The sequence below is a fragment of the Saccopteryx bilineata genome, chromosome 9 (assembly GCF_036850765.1).
Source record: "Saccopteryx bilineata isolate mSacBil1 chromosome 9, mSacBil1_pri_phased_curated, whole genome shotgun sequence".
Lineage (NCBI taxonomy): Eukaryota > Metazoa > Chordata > Mammalia > Chiroptera > Emballonuridae > Saccopteryx > Saccopteryx bilineata.
Genome location: NC_089498.1, coordinates 70,142,418 through 70,166,249, shown reverse-complemented (window position 1 = coordinate 70,166,249; position 23,832 = coordinate 70,142,418). Strand labels below are relative to the sequence as shown.

At 37.9% G+C, this 23,832-nt stretch overlaps 1 protein-coding gene across 6 annotated transcripts in view; it reads left to right on the top strand.

Moving 5' to 3' along the window:
• Window positions 1-23,832, top strand: part of HERC4 (HECT and RLD domain containing E3 ubiquitin protein ligase 4) — a 152,548-nt gene that overhangs the window by 69,166 nt on the left and 59,550 nt on the right. For all 6 annotated transcript variants that reach the window (XM_066243968.1, XM_066243967.1, XM_066243964.1 and 3 more), the window contains 2 exons: window positions 1,180-1,310; window positions 17,890-18,050. In XM_066243968.1, coding sequence (XP_066100065.1) covers window positions 1,180-1,310; window positions 17,890-18,050 — 292 coding nt within the window. The remainder of the gene's footprint in view (window positions 1-1,179; window positions 1,311-17,889; window positions 18,051-23,832) is intronic.

Genomic DNA, 23,832 nt, shown 5'->3' with positions numbered 1-23,832 from the left:
TTTTGTTTTCTTCTTTTCCAAGTGAGAAGAGGAGAGATAGACTCCCACATGTGCCCCAACTGGTATCCACCTGGCAACCCCTGTCTGGGGCCAATGCTCTGCCCACCTGGGGCCATGCTTGCAACTTAGTTATTTTTAACACCTAAGGTGGAGGCTCCATGGAGCCATCCTCAGCGCCATGGCTGATGCGCTTGAACCAATGGAGCCATGGCTGCAAGAGGGGAAGAGAGGAGGAGGAGGGGAAGGGGTACAGAAGCAGATGATTACTTCTCCTGTGTGCCTTGACTGAGAATCGAACCCAGGACATCCACATGCCAGGCCAGTGCTCTACCACTGAGCCAACTGGCCAGAGTCAGAAAAATTAATTTTTTTATGTAGCAATATGTATAAATATTTAATGCTACTAAATGATAAAAGCAAGATATAAAATTGTATATATAGCTATAACTGAAGAAAATCAATTGAAAAATACGTGTTTGTGTTAAAGCTGTCAAAGCTTACTTTTTTAATATAAACTGATCCAGTTTTATATTTTTATAATAAAGACTATATTGTCTGTAGTAACTATAAAAATAGCTATATTTGTGCACTCTGGTTCCATATATTTGCAGAGCTTTTATGTTAAAAGTATAACTAGGTTGCCTGACCTGTGGTGGCACAGTGGATAAAGCATCAACCTGAAATGCTGAGGTTCGAAACCCTGGACTTGTCTGGTCAAGGCACATAATGGGAGTTGATGCTTCCTGCTCCTCCCCCCTTCTCCTTCTCTTTTTCTCTTCTCTAAAAATGAATAATAAAAAGTATTACTACATAGTTTGAAAACAGAAGATGATACTATTTTAATGGTTTTGTGAAATTTTATAGCTGTATACTTGCGATTCAACAGGAATATAATGACAATGAAAGGCAATGGAAAAATAATTATTAGTATCTCTTTAATGATAATTTCAACTAAATATAATGACAAGAACATAATTAAATACTCTAAAAATATGTGAAAATATTTAGTCATGAACCCGGAACTCTCTTTGTTTTAAGACATTTTATTTTAAATTGCCAGGTATCATCTGTTTTGTGAAGATAATAAAAGTAAAAAACTCCCTATTAAAGATTTATTTTCCTGAAAATTATTTTCTTTTATTAGGCCTTATAATTATAAAGGGTTTTGTCTTTTTTTAGGAAGGTGGAGTATTTACTTTTGGAGCTGGAGGGTATGGTCAGTTGGGTCATAACTCTACTAGTCATGAAATAAACCCAAGAAAAGTTTTTGAACTTATGGGAAGCATTGTCACTCAGATTGCTTGTGGCAGGTAAGCTGTTACATAAGAGTACAGGGGGTCCTTGAGCTACGGCAGTCTCAACATAAGTCGTTTCAAGTTTAAATACTCCCATAAAAACAAAATAACTGAGACGTGAGTGTTTTGACTTACGTTGTTAGCATCATACTTACAGAGTATGTGGGTGAACTAGTTTGTTTGTGTGTAGTGATAGAAGACGCAGTATTTTTCTGTGGCTTGTGTTTTTATGTTTTAGGCTATGATTTTACAACTGTGTTAGGATAGGTTAGTGACTTAGGCTAGGGTGTGTTTCAACTTACACCAAAATTCAGGTTCATCACTGTTTAAATACTCCCATAAAACAAAACATGTGCCCCAACTGGTATCCACCTGGCAACCCCTGTCTGGGGCCAATGCTCTGCCCACCTGGGAACTGTGTCTTAACCCGAGGACCTTCTGTATTTTGGTCTGTATAACACAGTTACTTAGGGGATTTATTTTTTTTAACAGTCCAGAGGGTTTTATATTTTTTTGACATCTGTTTGTTATGCCACGAATTTGTAGAGAATTGGTTCTAGCCACTCAAGTCTCACAAAGTCTGATTTTGTGGGCAGAGCAGGCTGGAGCTTCAGTCCTTTTATCTTTCTTGTCCTTTTTTGCTGAATCCTGCCACCCTTCTTACCAAACACCCCCCAGCCACCCCTGACAGCTGTCAGCCTACTCTATGAATCTGTCTCTGTTTTGCTTGTTAGTTAGTTCTGTTCATTAGATTCTACATATAGTGAAATCATATTGTACTTGTCTTTCTCTGACTAGCTATTTCACTTAGTGTAATACTCTCCAGGTCTATTCATGCTGTCACAAAAGGTACTGTTTTCTTCTTTCTTAGGATGGAGTGGCATTCTCTTGTACTACTGCATTTTTTTCTACTTATCTGCTGATAGGCACTTGGGCTGCTTCCAGATCTTGGCTATTGTAAATAACTCTGCAGTGAACATAGCGGCCGGTGCATATATTCTTTTGACTTAGTGTTTTGGGTTTTTTTGGATAAATTCCCAGAAGTGGAATCCTTGGGTCATAAGGCAGTTAGTTGTGTTTTTAATTTTTTGAGGTAACTCCAACTTCATATTTTCTAAAAGGCCTAGAGAACATATAGGGATGCTTCTCTTTCCATTTGTGTTGGTCATTTTTGCAAATTAGTGGAAGATGGCAGTTTCAGCTGAAACTAAGAATTTTTTAAAATGTGTTATTAAGGAATCTGGTAATCTAAGATAAAAAATTCTCATCTAATGCCTAATTTGTGCTACTAAGTAGTCATATTAACAGGAGAAATATATATGTATATATTTTTAAGTGTGAGGAGGGGAGATAGTGAGACAGATTTCTGCATGTCCCCTGATCAAGATCCACCTAGTAACCCCCATCTTGGGCTGATGCTCGAATCAGCCAAACTATTTTTAGTGCCTGAGACAGACCCCTGGACCAACTGAGCACAAGCCTCAGTGCACAAGCCAATACTGCAACCAATTGAACCACTGGCTGTGGAAGGCAGAGGTGGAGGGGGAGAAAAGCAAATGGTCACTTCTCTTGTGTACTCTGATTAGGAACTGCATTCAGGATATCCATACACCAGGCCAATGCTGTATCCACTGAGTCAACTGGCCAGGGCTGTGAAAAAATTTTTTATACTGATTATTATACCTTTCTTTATCTGAGACAAGATATAACATAAGTAATACTGTTTTGTTGATAGCATCACACTTGAAGGGAAACTCTAGATTTTTTTGTTTTCACCCTTTTTTAAGAAAGGGAATTGACTAACATATATGATTAGTTAATAGTGAAAATTGAATTAGAATACAGATCTTTTGATTCCCAGTTCGGAGTAAATAGAAAAGTCAGAACCTTGAAATGAGCTTTGTCTTTGATTGCTTAAATTATATATACCCCAAGACCTCTGGTGGCACAGTGGATAAAGTTCTGACCTGGAATACTGAAGTCCTTGGTTTGAAAATCTGGGCTTCCCTGTCAAGGCACATACAAGAAGCAACTAAGTTGATGCTTCCTGCTTCTCCCCCCACCTCCTTCTCTCTTTTCCCCTCCCCCCTTCTCCCTACCTCTAAAATAATCAATAAAAAATAATTTAAAAATAATAAAAAAATTATATAGACCCCGAGAGGTAAAATGTATTTTGACTAGTTAACTCAGTTTAAGCACTTAGCTTCTTATTGATCTAGTATGTATCCTTATACAATACAGTTTAGTTTTACCCACTGATAGCTTCAGATACATGGAATCACACTGTAGGTAGCCTTCCATGACTTTTTTTTTTTAACATCATACTACATGATTATCCCTATGTGTAGCTATGGCTCCTTATCATTAGGTCTCATTGCTGTGTTATATTTAATTATATGTGTAAATAATTATTCTATTACTAATGGGCATTTGAGTGCTTCCATTTTTTTATCAATACAAATGTTGCTTAGAACATTTGTTAAGTGATGTTTGTATTTCTAAAGTATATACTTAGAATAGAGTTGCTGGGTTATAGAGGATACTTAACTTGAATTTTGTGAGTTAATGTCACCCTGTTTACCAAAATGGTTATAGCAATTTACATTCCCATTAGTACTGTATGAGAATTCCTGACATTTGGTGTCTTTGTCACCATTTGGTATTGTCCAACTTTTAAATATTTTAATTCTTGGATATGTAGTATTACTTAATCATGATTTTAATTTGCATTTTCATGATTTATAGGGATTGCATTGAATCTGTAGTTCATTTGGGAAGTATTTACATCTTAACAATATTAAGTTTTCCAATCCCTGAATATGGGATATCTTTTAATTTATTTATATCTTTAATTTTTTCAGTAATATCTTGTAGTTTTTATTGACTTTACCTTTTTGCTTAAGTTAATTCTTATATATTTATTCTTTTTGATAATACTGTAAATGGCATTTTCTTAATTTCTTTTTGGATTGTTCTGTCTAGTGTATAGAAATGCAACTGCGTTTTGCATATTGATTTTTATTAGCTCTACTAGTTTTTTTTGGTGGATACTTTAACGTTTTCTGCATATGAAATCATAATCTGTATACAGAGATAATTTTGTTAATTCCTTTCTGATTTAGATGCCTTTTATTTCTTTTCCATGCCTAATTGCTCTGGCTAAAACTTCCAGTACCAAGTTTAATAGAAGTGCTCAAAGCAGGCATTTTTGTCTTGTTCTTGATCTTAGAGGGAAAGCTATCAGTCTTTCATTACTGAGTATGCTTGCTGTGGATTTCTTATAGATGGCTTTTATTATGTTGAGTTAGTTTTCTTCTGTTTCTTTTTGAGGGCTTTTATTTTATCTTTTTAATGAGAGAGACAGGCAGGAATGGGGAGAGATGAGAAGCATCAACTCATAGTTGCGGAACTTTTAGTTGTTTATTGATTGCTTCTCATATGTTCCTTGCTTGGGGGGGCTCCAGCCAATCCAATGACCCCTTGCTCAAGCCAGCAACCTTGGGCTTCAAGCCAGCAACCATGGGATCATGTTGATGATCCCATGCTCAAGCTGAAAACTTTGGGGTTTTGACCTCAGTGTCCCAGGTCAAAACTCTGTCCACAGTGCCACCACCCATCAGGCAGTTTGACGCTTTTATTATGAAAGGACATTGACTTTTTTTGTGTGTGTGTGACAGAGAAGGACAGGTAAGGACAGACAGGAAGGGAGAGAGATGAGAAGCATCAATTCTTCATTGTGGCACTTTAGTTTGTCATTGATTGCTTTCTATTATGTGCCTTGACATAAAAGAGGGGTGGGGAGGTGAGCTACAGCTGACCAAGTGACCCCTTGCTCAAGCCAGCGACCTTGGGCTCAAGCTGGTGAGCTTTGCTCAAACCAGATGAACCTGAGCTCAAGCTGGTGTCCTTGGGGTCCTCCATGTCCCAATCTGATGCTCTATCCACTGTGCCACCACCTGGTCAGGTGAAAGGGCATCAACTCTTGAATTTTTATCTGCATCAGTTGAGGTGATCATGTGAGTATTTTCTTTATTCTGTTTATGTTGTATATTACACTGGTTGGTTTCTGTATGTTAAACTATCCTTGTATTCCAGGAATAAATTCTAGTTGGTTATGCCATATATCCTTTTTTTTTTTTTTTTGAATTGATTTGAGAGAGGCAAGAAGGAAAATAGAGAGGGAGGAGAGAGATGAGAAGCATCGAATGGTAGTTCCTTCACTTTACTTGTTCATTGATTGCTTCTCACACATGCCTTGATGAGGAAAGGTGGCTCAAGTGAGCCAGTAACCCCTTGCTCCCTTGCTCAAGCCGGCAAGCCCAAGCTCAAGCCATTGACTTTACGGTTTCGAACCTTTGACCTCAGCTTCCTAGGTCAACACTACCCACTGGTCAGACCCGTATAGTGTTTTTAATATGCTACTGAATTCAGTTTGTTTGTGTTCTTTTGAGAATTTTTGCATTGGTGTTCATAAGGAATAATGGTCTCTATTTTTTTTTATTTATTTATTTTTTGTAGTGTGCTTCTTGGGCTTTTATATCAATATTACGCTGGCCTCATAGAATGAGTTCGAATGTTTCCACTTAAGTTTTTTCAAAAAGTGTAAGAATTCATGTTCTTTAAATGATTTAATTCACCAGTGAAGCCATTTGGTTCAAGGCTTTTCTTTGTTGGGAGATTTTTTTTTTCTTCCTTTTTTACAGAGATAGAGTCAGTGAAAGGGATAGATAGGGAGGGACAGACAGACAGGAACAGAGAGAGATGACAAGCATCAATCATCAGTTTTTCGTTGCAACACCTTAGTTGTTCATTGATTGCTTTCTCATATGTGCCTTGACTGCAGGCCTTCAGCAAACCGAGGAACCCCTTGCTTGAGCCAGCGACCTTGGGTCCAAGCTGGTGAGCTTTTTGCTCAAACCAGATGAGCCTGTGTTCAAGCTGGAGACCTTGGGGTCTCGAACCTGGGTCCTCCACGTCCCAGTCTGACACTCTATCCACTGTGCCATCGCCTGGTCAGGCTGTTGGGAGTTTTTTGATTGTTTTAATCTTTTTACCAGTTATAGGACTATTCTAATTTTCTTTTTCTTTTGATATAGTGAGTACATTTTGTACTTCTAGGATTTTTTATGAGATCAAATTTTGTTGGCAAATTATTGTGTATAGTACTTTCTTATGACCATTTTTATTTAAGCAGCATTAGTAGTAATGTCTCTACTTTCATTTATGATTAAAAAATTATTGATTTTTAGAGAGGAGATAGAGAGAAAGAGAGGGAGAGAAAGAAAGAGGGGAGAGAAGCAGAAGTATCAACTCATGGTAGTTGCTTCCTGTATGTGCCTTGACCAGACAAGCCCAGGGTTTTGAACTGGTGACCTCAATGTTCCAGGTTGATACCGTACTTTATCACTGTGCCACCACAGGTCAGGCTTCATTTATGATTTTAATAATTCCTATTCTTTTAGTCAGTCTTGCTAAAGTGTTGTCAATTTTGTTGCTCTTTGTAAAGGTTTTTGTTGCTCTTTTTATTTTTATATATGTTTCTATTCTCTTTCTGTCATTTATCTCGGTTCTAATCTTTATTTTCTTCTAGTTTTGGGTTTTGTTTTTTTTTTGTAAAGCTGTGTTATTCTCTTTTGTTTTTGAGAGAGACACAAAGGAGAAGGGGAGGAGAGAGATGAGAAACATCAGTTCGTAGTTGCTTCACTTTAGTTGTTTATTGGTTGCTTTTCATACATGCCTTTACTTGGGCAGGGTTTAAGCTAAGCCAGTGACCTTGAGCTTCAGCCAGCCACCTAGGGGTTTGAACCTTGGACCTCAGCATCCCAGGTTGACACTCTATCCACTGCACCACCTCTGGTCAGTCAGTTTTTGAGCATTTTAAGATAATTGTTTGTTTTTGTCTTTTAAGATTCATTATTTGGTATTTATTAGGGTTGAAAAGACTTTATTTATAGCAGTTTTAAGTTCACCACAAAATTAAATGGAGGGTACAGACAGATTTCTGTGATGTATTATATTGAATAATTTCACTGCCCTAAAAATCCTGCATGCTTCACCTATTCATTTCTCCCTCCTACCTAAACGCAGGTAATCACTTATCTTTTTACTCTCATAGTTTTGTCTTTTTCAGAATATCATATAGTTGGAATCATACAATATATATAGCCTTCTAAGCTTGCCTTTTATTCACTTAGTAATATGCAGTTAGGTCCTCCATGTTTTTCCATCACCTGATTGCTGTTTTCTTTTTAGCATTTAATTGTCTGGATGTATAATGGTTTTTTTATCCATTCACCTACTGAAGGATATATTTATTAGTTGATTTTAAGTAGTTATGATTAATTATGTTATAAATGTCTGTTTGCAGGATTTTGTGTGAACACAAGTTTTTAACTCCTTTGGATAAATAATAAGGAGCCTAATTGCTGGATAATATTGTAATAGTATGATTAGTTTTGTAAGAAATCACCAAAGTGGTTGTATGATTTTACTTTCCTATATTGGTTTTCCTTCTTTAAATGGGCCATACATTTCATTATTTGTATGCCTGTGATTTTTTTTTTAACTGGAAATACGTGGTAAATGTGGAAACCAGATTTTCTTCCTTCTCCAGAGTTTGCAATTTTTTTTATAGTTTTAGGTGTAAATGATTAGATATTTATTTATTTATTTATTTATTTATTTATTTCAATGGGGTGACATTGATAAATCAGGGTACATAGGTTCAGAGAAAACATCTCTAGGTTATTTTGACATTTGATTATGCTGCATTCCATCACCCAAAGTCCAATTGTCTTCCGTCACCTTCTAACTGGTTTTCTTTGTGCCCCTCCCCTCCGCCAATCCTCTCAATCTCCTCCCTCCCACCCCATAACCCCACACTCTTATGCATGTCCGTGAGTCTCATTTTCATGTGCCACCTCTGTATGGAATCATACAGTTCTTAGTCTTTTCTGATTTACTTATTCCGCTCAGTATAATGTTATCAAGGTTCATCCATGTTGTTGTAAATGATCCGATGTCATCATTTCTTATGGCTGAGTACTATTCCATAGTATATATGTATCAAAGCTTTTTAATCCACTCGTTCACTGACGGACACTTGGGCTATTATGAACAGTGCTGCTATAAACATGGGGGTGCATTTCTACTTTTGAAATAGTGTATGGTGTTCTTGGGGTATATTCCTAAAAGTGGTATAGCTGGGTCAAAAGGCAGTTTGATTTTTAATTTCTTGAGGAATCTCCATACTGTTTTCCACAAGTGGCTGCACCAGTCTGCATTCCCACCAGCAGTGCAGGAGGGTTCCCTTTTTTCCACATCCTCGCCAGCACTTATTCTGTGTTGTTTTATTGATGAGCACCGTTCTGACTGGTATGAGGTGATATCTCATTGTGGTTTTAATTTGCATTTCTCTAATGATTAGTGATATTGAGCATTTTTTCATATGCCTATTGGCCATCTGTATGTCCACTTTGGAGAAGTGTCTGTTCATCTCTTTTGCCCATTTTTTGATTGGATTGTTTGTCTTCCTGGTGTTGAGTTTTACAAGTTCTTTATAAATTTTGGTTATTAACCCCTTGTCAGACGTATTGTCAGATATATTCCCCATTGTGTAGTTTATCTTTTTATTCTGTTCTTATTGTCTTTAGCTGTGCAGAAGCTTTTTAGTTTGATATAGTCCCATTTGTTTATCCTGTCTTTTATTTCACTTCCTGTGGAGATACATCGGCAAATATATTGCTGTGAGAGATGTCGGAGAGCTTACTGCCTATGTTTTCTTCTAAGATACTTACGGTTTCACAACTTACATTTAAGTCTTTTATCCATTTTGAGTTTATTTTTGTAAATGGTGTAAGTTGGTGGTCTAGTTTCGTTTTTTTGCAGGTAGCTGTCCAATTTTCCCAACACCATTTGTTGAACAGGCTGTCTTTACTCCATTGTATGCTCTTACCTCCTTTGTCAAATATCAGTTGTCCATAGAGCTGTGGGTTTATTTCTGGGTTCTCTGTTCTGTTCCCTTGATCTATATGCCTGTTCTCATGCCAGTACCAGGCTGTTTTGAGTACAATGGCCTTGTAGTATAACTTGATATCCGGAAGTGTGATACCTCCCTCTTTATTCTTCATTTTCAAGATTGCTGAGGCTATTTGTGTTCTCTTTTGGTTCCATATAAAGTTTTGGAATATGTGTTCTATATCTTTGAAGTAAGTCATTGGTATTTTAATCACAGTATTGCATTGAATTTATAAATTGCTTTGAGTAATATAGACATTTTAATAATGTTTATTCTTCCTAACCATGAGCACTGTATATGCTTCCACTTGTTTGTATCTTCCCTGATTTCTTTTATCAATGTTTTATAATTTTCTGAGTATAAGTCTTTAATCTCCCTTGTTAAATTTATTCCTAGGTACTTTATTTTTTTGGTTGTAACAGTAAAGGAGACTGCTTCCTTAATTTCTCTTTCTGATAGTTCATTGTTAGTATATAAAAATGCCTCTGATCTCTGAGTATTTTATATCCTGCCACCTTGCTGAATTCATTTATCAGGTCTAGTAGTTTTTTTACTGCAACTTTAGGGTTTTCTATATACAATAGCATATCATCTCAAATAATGATAGTTTTACTTCTTCTTTTCCAATTGGGATGCCTTTTATTCCTTTTTTTTTTTTTTTTGTCTGATTGCTATGGCTAGGACGTCCAGACCAATGTTGAATAAGAGTGGTGAAAGGGGGCACCCCTGCCTTGTTCCTGATCTTAAGGGAATTGCTTTTAATTTTTGCCCATTGAGTATGATGTTGGCTGTGGGTTTTTCATAGATGGCCATTATCATGTTGAGGTATGTTCCCTGTATTCCCACTTTGCTGAGAGTTTTGATCATGAATGGATGCTGGATTTTATCAAATGCTTTTTCTGTATCTATTGATGTTATCATGTGGTTTTTCTCCTTCCTTTTGTTTATGTGATGAATCACATTGATTAATTTGCAAATATTGTACCAGCCTTGCCTCCCAAGAATAAATACCACTTGATCATGGTGTATGATTTTTTCATATATTGCTGGATATGGTTTGCTAATATTTTGTTGAGGATTTTTGCATCTATATTCATCAAGGATATTGGCCTATAATTTTCTTTCTTTGTGTTGTCTTTGCACAGGTTTTGGAGTCAGAATTATACTTGCCTCATAAAAGGAGCTTGGAAGTCTTCCTTCCTCTTGAATTTTCTGAAATAACTTGAGAAGGATAGGAGTTAGTTTTTCTTTGAATATCTGGTAGAATTCACTTGTGAAGCCATCAGTCCTAGGACTTTTCTTTGTTGGGAGTTTTTTGATAACTGTTTCTTTCTCATTTGTTGTAATTGGTCTGTTTATGTTTTCTGATTCTTCCAGATTAATTTTTGGAAGATTATATGTTTTAAAGAATTTATCCATTTCATCTAGGTTGTCTAGTGTTTTGGCATACAGTTCTTCATAGTATTTTCTTACTATATTTTGTATTTCTGTTCTGTCAGTTGTTATTTCTCTACTCTCATTTTTAATTTTATTTATTTGAGTCTTCTTTCTTTTTTTCTTGGTGAGTCTGGTTAAAGGTTCATCGACCTTGTTCACCTTTTTGAAAGAACCAGCTCCTGGTTTTATTGATCCTCTGTATTGTTTCTTTACCCTCTATGTCATTTATTTCTTCTCTGATCTTTATTATTTCCTTCCTTCTACTAGCTCTGGGCATTACTTGCTGTTCTTTTTCTAGTTCTTTAGATGCAGGGTCAAGTTGTTTATTTGAGCTTTTTCTAGCTTCTTGAGGTATGCATGTAATGCTATGAACTTCCCTCTCAGGACTGCTTTTGCTGTGTCCCATATATTTTGAGTTGATGTATACTTGTTATCATTCGTTTCTAGGAATTTTTTAATTTCTTTTTTCCGACCTGGGCCGGTTCACCCCTCCTTAGGCAACCTGGTGGTCCCCCGCTCCTGAGAGGTCACCATATTGATGCCGATCGGACACCCGATTGGCATAGCGCACTACAGCCCAGAACTCCTGGGCTCAAGCGATCCTCCTGCCTCAGCCCCCCGAGTAGCTGGGACTACAGGCACGTGCCACCATGCCTGGCAATTTCTTTTTTGATCTCATTGTTAACCTATTTGTTATTTAATAACATGCTATTTAGTTTCCAAGTGTTTGAGTATTTTTCAGTTTTTCTGTTGTGGTTGATTTCTAGTTTCATGCCATTGTGATCAGAGAAAGTGCTTGATATGATTTCAATCTTCTTAAATTTGTTGAGGCCGCTTTTGTGCCCTAACATGTGGTCTATCCTAGAGAATGTACCATGAGCACTTGAAAAGAATGTATATTCTGCTACTTTAGGGTGAAAGGTTCTGAAGATAGCTATTAAATTGAGTTGATCTAGTATGTCCTTTAAGTCAACTGTTTCTTTGTTAATTTTCTTTCTTGAGGATCTATCTAGTGATATTAGTGGGATATTGAAATCCCCTACTTTTATAGTATTGTTGTTGATCTTGCCCTGTGTAGATATTTATAACAGTTATATCTTCCTGTTGGATTGCTCCCTTTATCATTATGTGGTGACCTTCTTTATCTCTTACTGTAGTCTTTGTTTTACAGTCCATTTTGTCTGATATAAGTATTGCTACCCACCTTTTTTTTCATTTCCATTTATGTGAAATATTTTTTCCATCCTTTTATCTTCAGTCTATGTGCATCTTTTATTTTAAGTTGTGTCTCTTGTAGACAGCATATGTATGGGTCCTGTTTTCTTATCTACTCTATGTCTTTTGATCGGATCATTTAATCCATTTACATTTGAGGTTATTGATATGTAGTTGTTTATTGCCATTTTATTCTTTAAAACTGTATTCCTCTGTTGCTATATTCTTTTTCTCCTTTGATCTGTTTACAACAGGCCCCTTAGCATTTCTTGCAGTCTTGGTTTGGTTGTAGTGAATTCCTTGAGATTTTTCTTGTCTGGAAAGCTTTTTATTTCTCCTTCAATTTTAAACGATAGCCTTGCTGGATAAAGTAGTCTTGGTTGTGGGCTCTTGTTTTTCATTACTTTGAATATTTCTTGCCATTCCCTTCTGGCCTCAAGTGTTTCTGTTGAGAAGTCGGAAGTCATCCTTATGGGGGTTTCCTTTGTAGGTGATAGTCTTTTTTTCTCTAGCAGCTTTTAATATTTTCTTTTTATCACTTAGCTTTGATATTTTAATTATGATGTGTCTTGGTGTAGGTTTCTTTGGGTTTCTCTTTAATGGAGTTCTCTGTGCTTCTTGAACTTGTGAGATGTTTTCCTGCCTTAATTGAGGGAAGTTTTCAGCTATGATATGTTTAAACAAAGTCTCTATCCCTTGTTCTTTCTCTTCTTCTTCAGGAACCCGTATGATGCAGATGTTATTTCTCTTCATGGTGTCACAGAGCTCTCTTAGAGTTTCCTCAGACTTTATGGTGTCTTTTCTTTTTTCTGCTCTGCCTCCGTGCTGTTATTTATCTTGTCTTCTAACTCGCTGATTCGATTTGCAGCTTCATCCATCCTGATTTTAATTCCTTCCAGTGTGTTCTTCATTTCTGATACTGTATTTGTAATTTCTAACTGATTCTTTTATTTCTTTTATTTTTTGTATTTTTCTGAAGTTGGAAAATGGGGAGGCAGTCAGTCAGACTTCTGCATGCGTCCGACCAGGATCCACCCGGCCTGCCCATCAGGGGGCGATACTCTGCCCATCTCGGGCGTTGCTCTGTTATGACCAGAGCCATTCTAGCTCCTGAGGCAGAGGCCACAGAGCCATCCTCAGCGCCCGGGCCAACTTTGCTCCAATGGAGCCTGAGCTGCGGGAGGGGAAGAGAGAGACAGAGAGGAAGGAGAGGGGGAGGGGTGGAGAAGCAGATGTGCCCTGGCCGGGAATCGAGCCCAGGACTCCTGCACGCCAGACCGACGCTCTACCACTGAGCCAACCAGCCAGGGCTTGACTGAGTCTTTTTTTATTATTTCAATGTCCTTTTTTATATTTGCTATCTCTTTATTTAGGTGTTCGTTATGACCATCTATTGTTGTTCTAATATCTTTGAGCATCCTAACAGTCGTTATTTTAAACTCTGCATCTGGTAATTTGGTTATATCTGACTCATTCAAGTCCTTTCCTGGGGATTTCTCTTGATTCATTTGCATTGCATTTCTTTGCTTTCTCATTTTATCTGTGTAAAAAGGTTTTGGTCACTAGAGTCCACTGGGTGTGGCCTCTGTGTTCCCTTGGTGTGATCTGTCTGCAGGCCCACCACCCCCTCTGCTGTTGCTGCCTAGGGCGTCCAGGTATGGGTGTTGCCGGTGCCTGCCTACTGCGGCTTTTGCTGTGGTTTCCTCCTCTCCTTCATGGGAGTGGCTGTGATCACATGCTCAGGTGTACAAGCCTCTTTGGCTTTGGGCTTCGTCCTGCCCCCGCAGGTGGCATTATGCTTGGCCCTGCGGGCAGAGGTGAGCACTTTTGTTCAGCTGCAGGTCTCTGCCTTATTCCGGGCTTTCACCCCGCCCTTGCAGGAGAGGCCCGCTCATGGGAGGGCTGCAAGCCTTAGCTCCACAGGCCCAGCAGGACTGCGTGCCCACGCTCAGTAGCGTGACTTCGTCTGTTCTGGGCTTTTGGCACCACCCTTGGGGGGGAGGAGCCGGCTCCCAAGTCAGGCCACAAGTCTCGGTTCCATGGGCAGGTCAGGGCTGTGCTCCTGCGCCCTTGCTCAAGTGCAGGTCTCCACCACATCCAGGGTTACTGCCCTTCCCCCTGTAGGCTGTATTGCAAGCGGCCGACAGCTGTGCTTGACCACTTTCCCACATCCCCTCCTCCCCAGCTGGGCAAGACTGAGCTCATACCTGTGCCTCAGTGGTGGCCAGCCGGCTTCTGCCCTTGCCAACAGAACCGTACTTCCACGTCCCGTGGCTGCCTGCCCTCAGGTGAGTCCTCAGCTGTGCGGTCCCGAAAGCTCCCTCCTTCTAAGCGACTCTGCTCTGAGTGTCGTGGGAGAACTTGTTTGGCTGGTGTCCTGCATCCCCTTTGCTGGTATTTCTGTTTCCAGGGGAAATATTCACTTCAGATTTGGGGAGTGACTCGTCCCAGAGGTTAGGGTGGCTGTCTCTCAAAATGTTTTTCCCTGTGCCTCCTAGATTACACACTCTTTCTGCTACTCCGGTCCTCTCCTCTCTCCCCATCCCCTGGAGCCCCGGGTGAGTTGTTGTGAGGAGGTTTTCTGTGCGGTCCCTTTAAGAAGAATCCTGGGTCTGAGAAATCAGTCTCTTTCTCACAAATAGTATCCTGTCTTGTTTCCAGCTAAATACTGTCCATATGCCTCTTCTAGGCTCTGGGGCTGCAGGCTGGGGCTTTGTTCTGGGACTCAGGACCCTCCCCTCTCTGCTAAACTCACTTCCCGCCACACAAGTCTCTCCCAGCTGCCGTTTGCTCCAGGGAGCTGGGCAGCCCTCTCCGCGTTTCAGGTTTTCCTACCATTCTCACTATCGCTTCTTCAGTTTTCCTTGGTTGAAGAATCCTCTTAATTTAGTCCAAAGTTGGTTTTTCCAGCTTAAAGTTAGTCTGTAGTCCACTTTGGTTCTGGGAGGTGGAAATTGGTACGTCTGCCTACTCCATCACCATCTTGTCTCTCTGCAATTATAAATATTGTTTTCTTTTTGTTTTTTATTGTTGTAGTTGATCTGTATGCCAGGGATCAGTTTGATGAGTAAGCCTGAGGTCTTGGGTCTTTTCTGAGCATGCACCTTTTTTTGGGTATACACAGTGACTTTCAAAATTGCCCTTTATGCTCAGTTATTTTTGAATTTCATAGATCTTACATATTTGAATGTCTGACTCCCAAAAGGGGGAAAAGAAAAAGAAATGAAAGGTGTGTGTGTGAGAAGATGATAAGATAAAAAAGCAACAGTGCTTTAAATCCTCTGGAAATCTCGTCAGCTGGAGTGGTACAATGGTTGAAAGGGGTACAACAATGGCTTACCCACTTTTGTGTTTGCACTTCTGTGATCAGAAGCAGTAAGTGATCAGAGCACCAATCTCAAAATGAAGGACACAGTCTTTATTGCCTACCTTAGCTCTAAAAAACTGTGTACAGGCTAATCCTGGAGTATGTGGATCGCTGCCAATCATAGGGCTGGTGGTGTGCTAAGAGCTGAAATTGACCAAAATCAATTGCAGTTTACCACCCAAGCCTTTCCCTGGAAATAACAAGACTTCAATAAACTCAAGAGTTCCAATGTAGTTATAAAAGACAGATACTGTCAGTGCAATTGTTTTGATTAAGTGAGAATACAAGATTCCTGGTTCTTCCTACTCATCATCTTCTCAGAATCATGCTCTCATAGCTTCATCTTTGACCACTCTTTCACCTTCCTACTCTTTAGTGCCACTGTTTGCATAAATTAAGTTCCTTAATACATGGATCTGTTTTTGTGATCTCTATCTTCTTCAATCCATGTGTCTAGTCTGCCACTTTCACACTACATAATTTTGTGACACTATAATAAATTCAGTTAAATCTGTTGTTTGTGATAAAGCAAGTTTTTGTTATTGTTCCTCTGCTTTCAGAATGCCTTGACTGCTTTGAGCTTATACTGTCATTGAAATGTTAAACCTGTCAAATTCTCTTAAAACATCTTTTTAGGATTGTGATAAGTAGTGTATTGAGTATCTAGTAGAATTTTGAAAAGTTGTTAGCTTTTGTCACAACCTAGCTTTCTGGCTCCCTGGGTAGAACATCAAAGGAACACTTGTAAAAAGGGGTTGGAGGGCTAAGCTGCCCATTTCATGAGTTCCAAGTGGAGATCTATCAAGGATCGAAGGCTCACCTGCATAAAGTTGCACATAAGATATTTCTGATATTTGGATAGATTCCCTGGAGAGGTTTCTTGATGTAACAACCACAACATCCCCTTGCCCTCCACCCTCTACAGTTTGCCATTAGATGCACCTTCTAACCAGTAGGGGAAGACCCAGGATTTCCACATACAAACTTCATTCCCACGGAGGAGCAAGAAATCAGATACCAGTCAAGGACATTTTGGGACTTAAGATTTAAAAAAGGAAAAAAGAAAAAAAAATGGAGGAAAAAAAAGGAAGAAGAAAAGTTGTATATCTTTTGGTGTTTTTATTCTTATGTACTTTTTTTTAATGCTGTTATTTTAAAACTTTACTTTATATATTGATTTTGAATCTAACCACCTGGGTAAACACTTATAATTATAACTTTTTCATGTACACACAGTCATATCATCTGTGACTCAATTTAGTTTTATTTCTAATACTTATCTTAACACATGCATATATAAATTTCTTGCCTTAATATCCTGGCTAGTATACCAGGATAATGTTCACTAGATGTGGTGAAGGATGGAGATATACTTGTTCTGTTTCATCTGTGTGGGAAAACTTTCAATATTGCACAGTTATCGTGCGTGCTATAAGTGTTTTTCTGTTATTTTTATCAGATTTTGTTATTAAAGGTTATACTAGTCTAATATAAATTGGGGAATATACTCTTGTTTTCTATTTGTTTGAAGTAAAACTACTTTCAAGGTTGGTAGGCCTTGATGTTAAAGCCATCTGGGCCTGATATTTTCTTTTTTTGAATTTTAAAAACATTTAAAAAATTTTTAAATAGCTATAAGGTAGCTTTTTAAATTTTTTCTTGTGTCAGTTATCTGTAAGTTAAATTTTTAGAAGAATTTTTTCATTTTTGCCTAAATTTTCAACATACTGACAAAGTTTACAATGATTATATTGGCCTAGTGGTGTGTGTAAACATCATGTTAGTGACATTGAATGATAAATATTTATTTCTTGCTCTGGATTGGCTGAGTTGGTTCTTTCTTGGGTGGTGAGTCAGATGGATTGGCTATTATTTTTGCTGCAAATTAGGGTAACTCTTTTAAGCTTTACTTTCATTAGCATGGCTTTCCTTCGGCTGGTTGAACTGAGGTGGCTCTGTTACTTGTCTTGTTCTTGGTCCCCTGTACACACGCATATATATATATATTTCTCTCTCTCTCTCTCTCTCTCTCTCTCTCTCTCTCTCACACACACACACACACACACACACACACACACACACACACACACACACGCATGATATATACAAACTTTCTGGTTGTTACTGGGTTACTTTCCAGCTCTTATCCTAAGACTTTAGAGTGGTGCCCAAATAGTGGGCCCTTATGGACCATAGGTCTGCACTGGAACCTAACAGGGAAGGGAGGCAGGAAGAGGTGGTGGGGATGGGGAGGGCTTTTCTTAGATAACATAGTTAAATGCTGGCTCTAATGCTAAGTTATCTGTTATAAGGAATTACCCTATAGATCTGGATCTTTTTAAGTTGAGGCATTTGTGGAAATTTTTTGGACCAAGCTTAGCTGTGTGGTACAAAATTCATTAATGTAGAGTTATAAATAGTTTGTACAGAATATTTTAGAATTATAATGGTTTAATTTTTTATAAGAAAATTTATATCAATTGATGTTTGCTATTTTCTAAATGTAAATTGCTTAGCAGGTAACATTAAGTCTGGAATTTTCTATCGTCTTACTCTAGGCAGCACACTTCTGCCTTTGTTCCTTCATCAGGACGAATTTATTCCTTTGGACTTGGTGGTAATGGGCAGCTTGGAACTGGTTCAACAAGCAACAGGAAAAGTCCTTTCACTGTGAAAGGAAATTGGTTTTCTTATAATGGGCAGTGTCCACCAGATGTTGGTAAGTTCTGTTATATTAAAGCTTTGCTACACACTAATATTAAAGTTGTTTAAATGTAGCTCTTTAATCATGAAGTTTTGTATTTGAAATGAAAGAATTTGAGATACATTGTTTAATGAAAATAAAGCATAAATAAAACAGTGTATATGGTTGCTCAGTTTGTTTATATTTGCTTCTTTGAATAAGGGAACTTAGGCTAAATAAAGAAAAAGTGGTTTTAGAGACTTGGATATATGGGAATTGAGTAGTATCTAGATACAAATAGAAAAGAGTATTTTTGTTTTTTATTTTTAATTGTGGTAAAATACACAATACTTAAAATTTATGAGCGCAACCATTTTTTTTAAGTGTATAGTTCAGTACTGTTAAGTACATTTGCGTTGTTGTGCAGCCAGTCTCCAGAACTCTTTTTATCTTTCAAAACTAAAGAACTCTTTTCATCTTTCATTAAACAACAACTCTTCATTTACTGTTTCCACTGTATGGCAACCACTATATTCTACATTGTCTTTATGAATTTGACTTGATTTAGGTACCTCAGATAAGTAGAATCATATAGTATATATCTTTTGTGACTGGTTTATTTCATAAGCGTAGCATAATCTGTTTAAGGTTCATCCATGTTGTAACATATGTTAGAATTCTTTTAAGGCTGAATAATATTTTATTATATGTCTAGACTTAAGTTTTGTTTATTCATCTGTTGATGGACAATAGGATTGTTTTCATCTTTTGATTATTGCAAACAATGCTGTCATAAACATGGATGTACAAATATCTCTTCAAGACCCTGCTTTCAGTTCTTTTGGGTATATATATGGGACTTTAAAATTGTTAATATATTCTATTTTTTAAAATATGAATGTATTGCTTATTTAAAGCAATATTTTAAAATTTTCTTTTTATATCCCTACTTCTTTAGCCAACTATGTACTTATTATTTTGTATCCTTTCAATAGATCTGGTTATTTTTCATTGTTATTAATTTATTCCTTAAAGCATTTGAAATATTCAAGAGCTAGTTTCTCACTTACTACTTTAGCTTCTTACGGTCAAAATATGCTTGCATATTTTTTTTCTTTACCATCCTAAACTATTCTTCAGAAATATTTTCTTTATCTGTGTCTGATTTTGGGGGGGATTTTTCTCTGAATTGAGGGACTTCTGTTTATTGAAACTATATTCAGGGGTGAGTGAGCAACATACTTTGAAGTTTGACATTTGAAAAAGCCCATAACTTTTTGTTATGAATAACCTTGAAGATTGGTTTTTTTGCAAGAAAGCGAGACAGACAGGAAAGGAGGGAAATGAGAAGCATCAACTTATTGTTGTGGAACTTCTAGGTGCTCATTGATTGCTTCTCATACGAGCCTTGACCAGGGGCTCCAGCAGAGCCAGTGACCCCTTGCTCAAGCCAGCGACCTTTGGGCTCAAGCCAGTGATCATGAGGTCATGTCTGTGATCCTGCGCTCAAGCTGATGATCCCATGCTCAAGCTGGCAGCCTTGAGGTTTTGAACCTGGGACCTCAGTGTTCTATCTACTGTGCCACCACTGGGTCAGGCAACCTTGAAGATTATTATTTTTTTAATATATTTTTGGTAACTAAAAGGCTGTCTCAGCTATGCTTTTTTTTTTTATATACAAAGTTTAAGATGTAATACTATTTTTTTTCTTGTCCTTTGTTTGATTTTGTATTTCGAATATGGCTTTATTTTCTTCCTGTTACTTTTAGGTTTGGAGCATTTATTTTAATCTTAGTTTACTTATCCTTGTGTCCTCAGCAGCATGTTGATGTTTCATCATATCCATTTCTTCCATAAAAGGCACTAATCACCTAATGGATTTTGTATTTTAAAGCAGTATGAGTATTGTAAAGAAACATGTTTTTCTGCTTATATGATTTAGTCACTTGGAAGTGCATATTGTCACCATTGAAGCTGTATACCTTGAGATTATGTATTTGCATTAAAATGAGAAGGGAGATAAGAGTTTTAAAAGTAGTCATTTGCTATAATTTATTTTTATAAAAAAATACTGATTCACAGTAGCCAAAAGGTACAAACAACTTTTAAGTGCCCATCTGATGAATAGATGAAAAAAGGTGGTACATACATGTAATCAAGTAGTAGTCAGCCATAAAAAGGAATGAAATTGTTATCTATGCTACAATATGGATCAACTTTGAAAACATAAGTGAAAGAAGCCAGACATAAGAAGACAAATATCATATAACTCCTTATTTGAGGTACCTTTTTTTCCTTCATTTTCTTTATTTTATTGTTATTAATTTTAATGGGGTGACATTGATAAATCAGGGTACATATGTTCAGAGAAAACACCCCCAGGCTACCTCCACACTTGATTATGCTGCATACCCATCACCCAAAGTCAAACTGTCCTGTGTCACCTTCTATCTGGCTTTCTTTGTGCCCCTCCCCCCGTAACCACCATCTTCTTGTCCTTATCTCTTAGTCTCATTTTTATGTCCCACCTATGTATGGAATCACACAGTTCTTAGTTTTTTCTGATTTACTTGTTTCACTCAGTTATAATGTTATCAAGGCCCACCCATGTTGTTGTAAATCAGCGGTTCTCAACCTGTGGGTCGCGACCCCGGCGGGGGTCAAACGACCAAAACACAGGGGTCACCATCTGGGGCCACTGCTCCATTGTTTGGCAACTGAGCTATTTTATTTTAGCACTTGAGGGAAGGCCATGGATCAAGCCTGCTCTAACTGTTTGAGCTGTGCCTTCAGGAAGGAAAAGGGAGAGAGAGAGACAGAGAGAGAGAAGGGGGATGGTTGAAGAAGCAGATAGTTGCTTCTGTGTGCCCTGACCAGGAATCAAAACCTGGGACTTCCACATGCTGGGCTGATGCTCTACTCCTGAGCCAACCAGCCAGGATCCATGTAACTCTTAATAATAAGAACTAATTTTCTCACATCCATTCCTGTATGTTGAAAGAAATCTTTTTTTCTTGTATGTTTTTGTGGGAGATCTCAAAGATACTTTCACTAGCACATGAAAGTTATTTGGTAAGTTTCATTTTTCTATATTTAGGATTTGAGTTTGGGTGCTGTTAGTTTGCTAGGGCTGCCATAATTAAATACCACTGACTGAATGGATTAAACAACAGTAATTTATTTTCTCACAGTTATGGAGGCTCAAAGCATAACAGCAGATGTTGTCAGGTTTGGTTTTTTCTGAGAGCTCTCTTTACATGCAAACGACTGCCTTTTTGTTGTGTCCTCACATGAATTTTTCTGTGTATGTGCATTGCTAGTGTCTCTTCCTCTTTTAATAAGGAATAAGGGCACCAGGCATATTGGGTTAGGGCCCTGCTGTAGCAACTTCATTTTACCTTAATCACTTATCTAAATCTCCAGATACAGCCATATTCTGAGGTGCTGGGGTTAGGGCTTCAACATAAGCATTTTGGGTGGTGACACAGTTCAGCTCATAGCAGAAAGGCAAATATCAAAAAAGTTGTGAGGGGAGATTTGAACACTTTGTTAAGATATAATACTTAGCTCCTTTTTTTTATCAAAATGACAATAAAAATTTCAAAAATAGAGATAGTAATGTTATTGAAAAGACTAGCTCTTTTATGAGTGAGGAATCTTTGTCCTTTTTTCCTCTTAAAAAATGAAAGACAATAAAGCATAGAAAAGTATTCTATTAAGACACAGAATTACTGCTATGTAGCTGATTTTACAAAAAATAAAAAACATTTTGTAAGATAGATGAAGGCATTAACTAGTAAAATCATAGGTGCACACCCTTCAAAACTGAGTGAACTTTGCTAAAATTGTGACACATTTTATACCTTCTTTCAGAGTCAAGTATAAACCAAGGCAAATAAAATTCAGTTAAGCATGTTTCGTCTTCAGTTTTGCTCCTTCATATTGTGGTACAAACTGACACTTGAGGATAGTCAAGCAAAATTACCTTAATATTAATACTGAGACGTTATCTATATTAACATGCAGTGCATTAGTTATTGCTCATCTTCAAATAAATCAGTATTTTGTTAATTTCTTAATTTTAATACAGTAAGTATGAGAACTTTTAGCCCACATAATCAGAAATCCAGGCATATTGGATTTACTCTGCACCATAACAACCTCATTTTACCTTAATCACTTCTTTAGAGGCCCTATTTTTAAACATAGTCATTTTCTGAGGTACTGAGGTCCAGAATAATTCCTAAGAATTTAAAGGGTTTCAGGGACCATCAAAAAAAATTCCTTTTCTGCCTGACCGGGCAGTGGCACAGTGGATAGAGTGTCGGACTGGGATGCAGAGGACCCAGGTTCGAGACCCCGAGGTCGCCAGCTTGAGCACGGGCTCATCTGATTTGAGCAAAGCTCACCAGCTTGGACCCAAGGTCGCTGGCTCGAGCAAGGGGTTACTCGGTCTGCCATAGCCCCACGGTCAAGGCACATATGAGAAAGCAATCAATGAACAACTAAGGTGTTTCAATGAAATACTAATGATTGATGCTTCTCATCTTTCTCTGTTCCTGTCTGTCTGTCCTTATCTATCCCTCTCTCTGACTCTCTATCTCTGTAAAAAAAACCCAAAACCATTCCTTTTCCTTGTAAATCAAAAGTATATACTTGTACATAGTTGTATCTCCGTTATAATTGCTTCTGAATAGAAATACATTGGTCCATTGTATCTGCAGGTTTTGCATGCACAGGTCCAACCAACTGTGGATTGAAAACAGTACTTTTTATCTGTGATTGGGAACCTGCAGGTGCAGAAGGCCAGTTGTATACATTGTACCATGCCATTTTATATAAGGGACTTAAGCACCTGTGACTGGTGGTGTCCTGGTGGTGGTGGGGTGGTCCTAGAAACAATGCCCACAGATGTGGAGGGACAGCGGTGCAATTTACAGAATTGTGTAAATAGCTCAAAAACACCTTTTAAGTGGAGATATTAGTGAAGGGGAGGTGCCTTAATCAAGTGTGTGTGTGTGTGTATGTGTTTGTGTACACACACACTTTTTTTGGGAGGGCAATTTAAAAGTCTTCACAATTTTTCTTTTTTTGTTTTGGTGTGTGTGTGTGTGTGACAGAGAGACAGAGATAGGGACAAACAAAGGGAGGGAGATGAGAAGCATCAATTATTCATTGCAGCTCCTTAGTCTTCTTAGATGTTCATTAATTGCTTTTCTCATATGTGCTTTGATGGAGGGAGGGGGGCTACAGCAGAGTGAGTGACCCCTTGCTCAAGCCAGCAACCTTGGGCTCAAGCCAGCAACCATGGGGTCATGTCTATGATCCCATGCTCAAGCCAGTAACCCTGTGCTCAAGCTGGTGAGCCCCCGCTCAAGCTGGCGACCTCAGGGTTTTGAACCTGGCTTCTCTGCATCCCAGTTTGGCGCTCTATCCACTGCGCTACTGCCTGGTCAGGCTTCACAATTTTTCTTGGCAATGTATTTTGTTATAGTAATGAGAAGCTGAACTAGGCCTCCTAAATATGGCAACATATATTATGAAACTGTAACTGTTAAGTCAGATTATTGGTATATGCATGGGTATTCAGATTATTATAATTTAATGGAAAGTTCAGGGTAAAAAATTCCTATATAAGGCGTTGTATATAGTGTTGTTTTTTTCAAATTCAAATTCAATTTGATTGTTAATGGCTTTTGGAGAAAGACTTGGAGAACACTTGGGATAGAAAAAGAGTGCCAAAATTGTTTAAAGTTTTGTGTTATAGGTGGAAGAGGTAGTACTTTTTTTTTTTTTGTATTTTTCTGAAGCTGGAAAC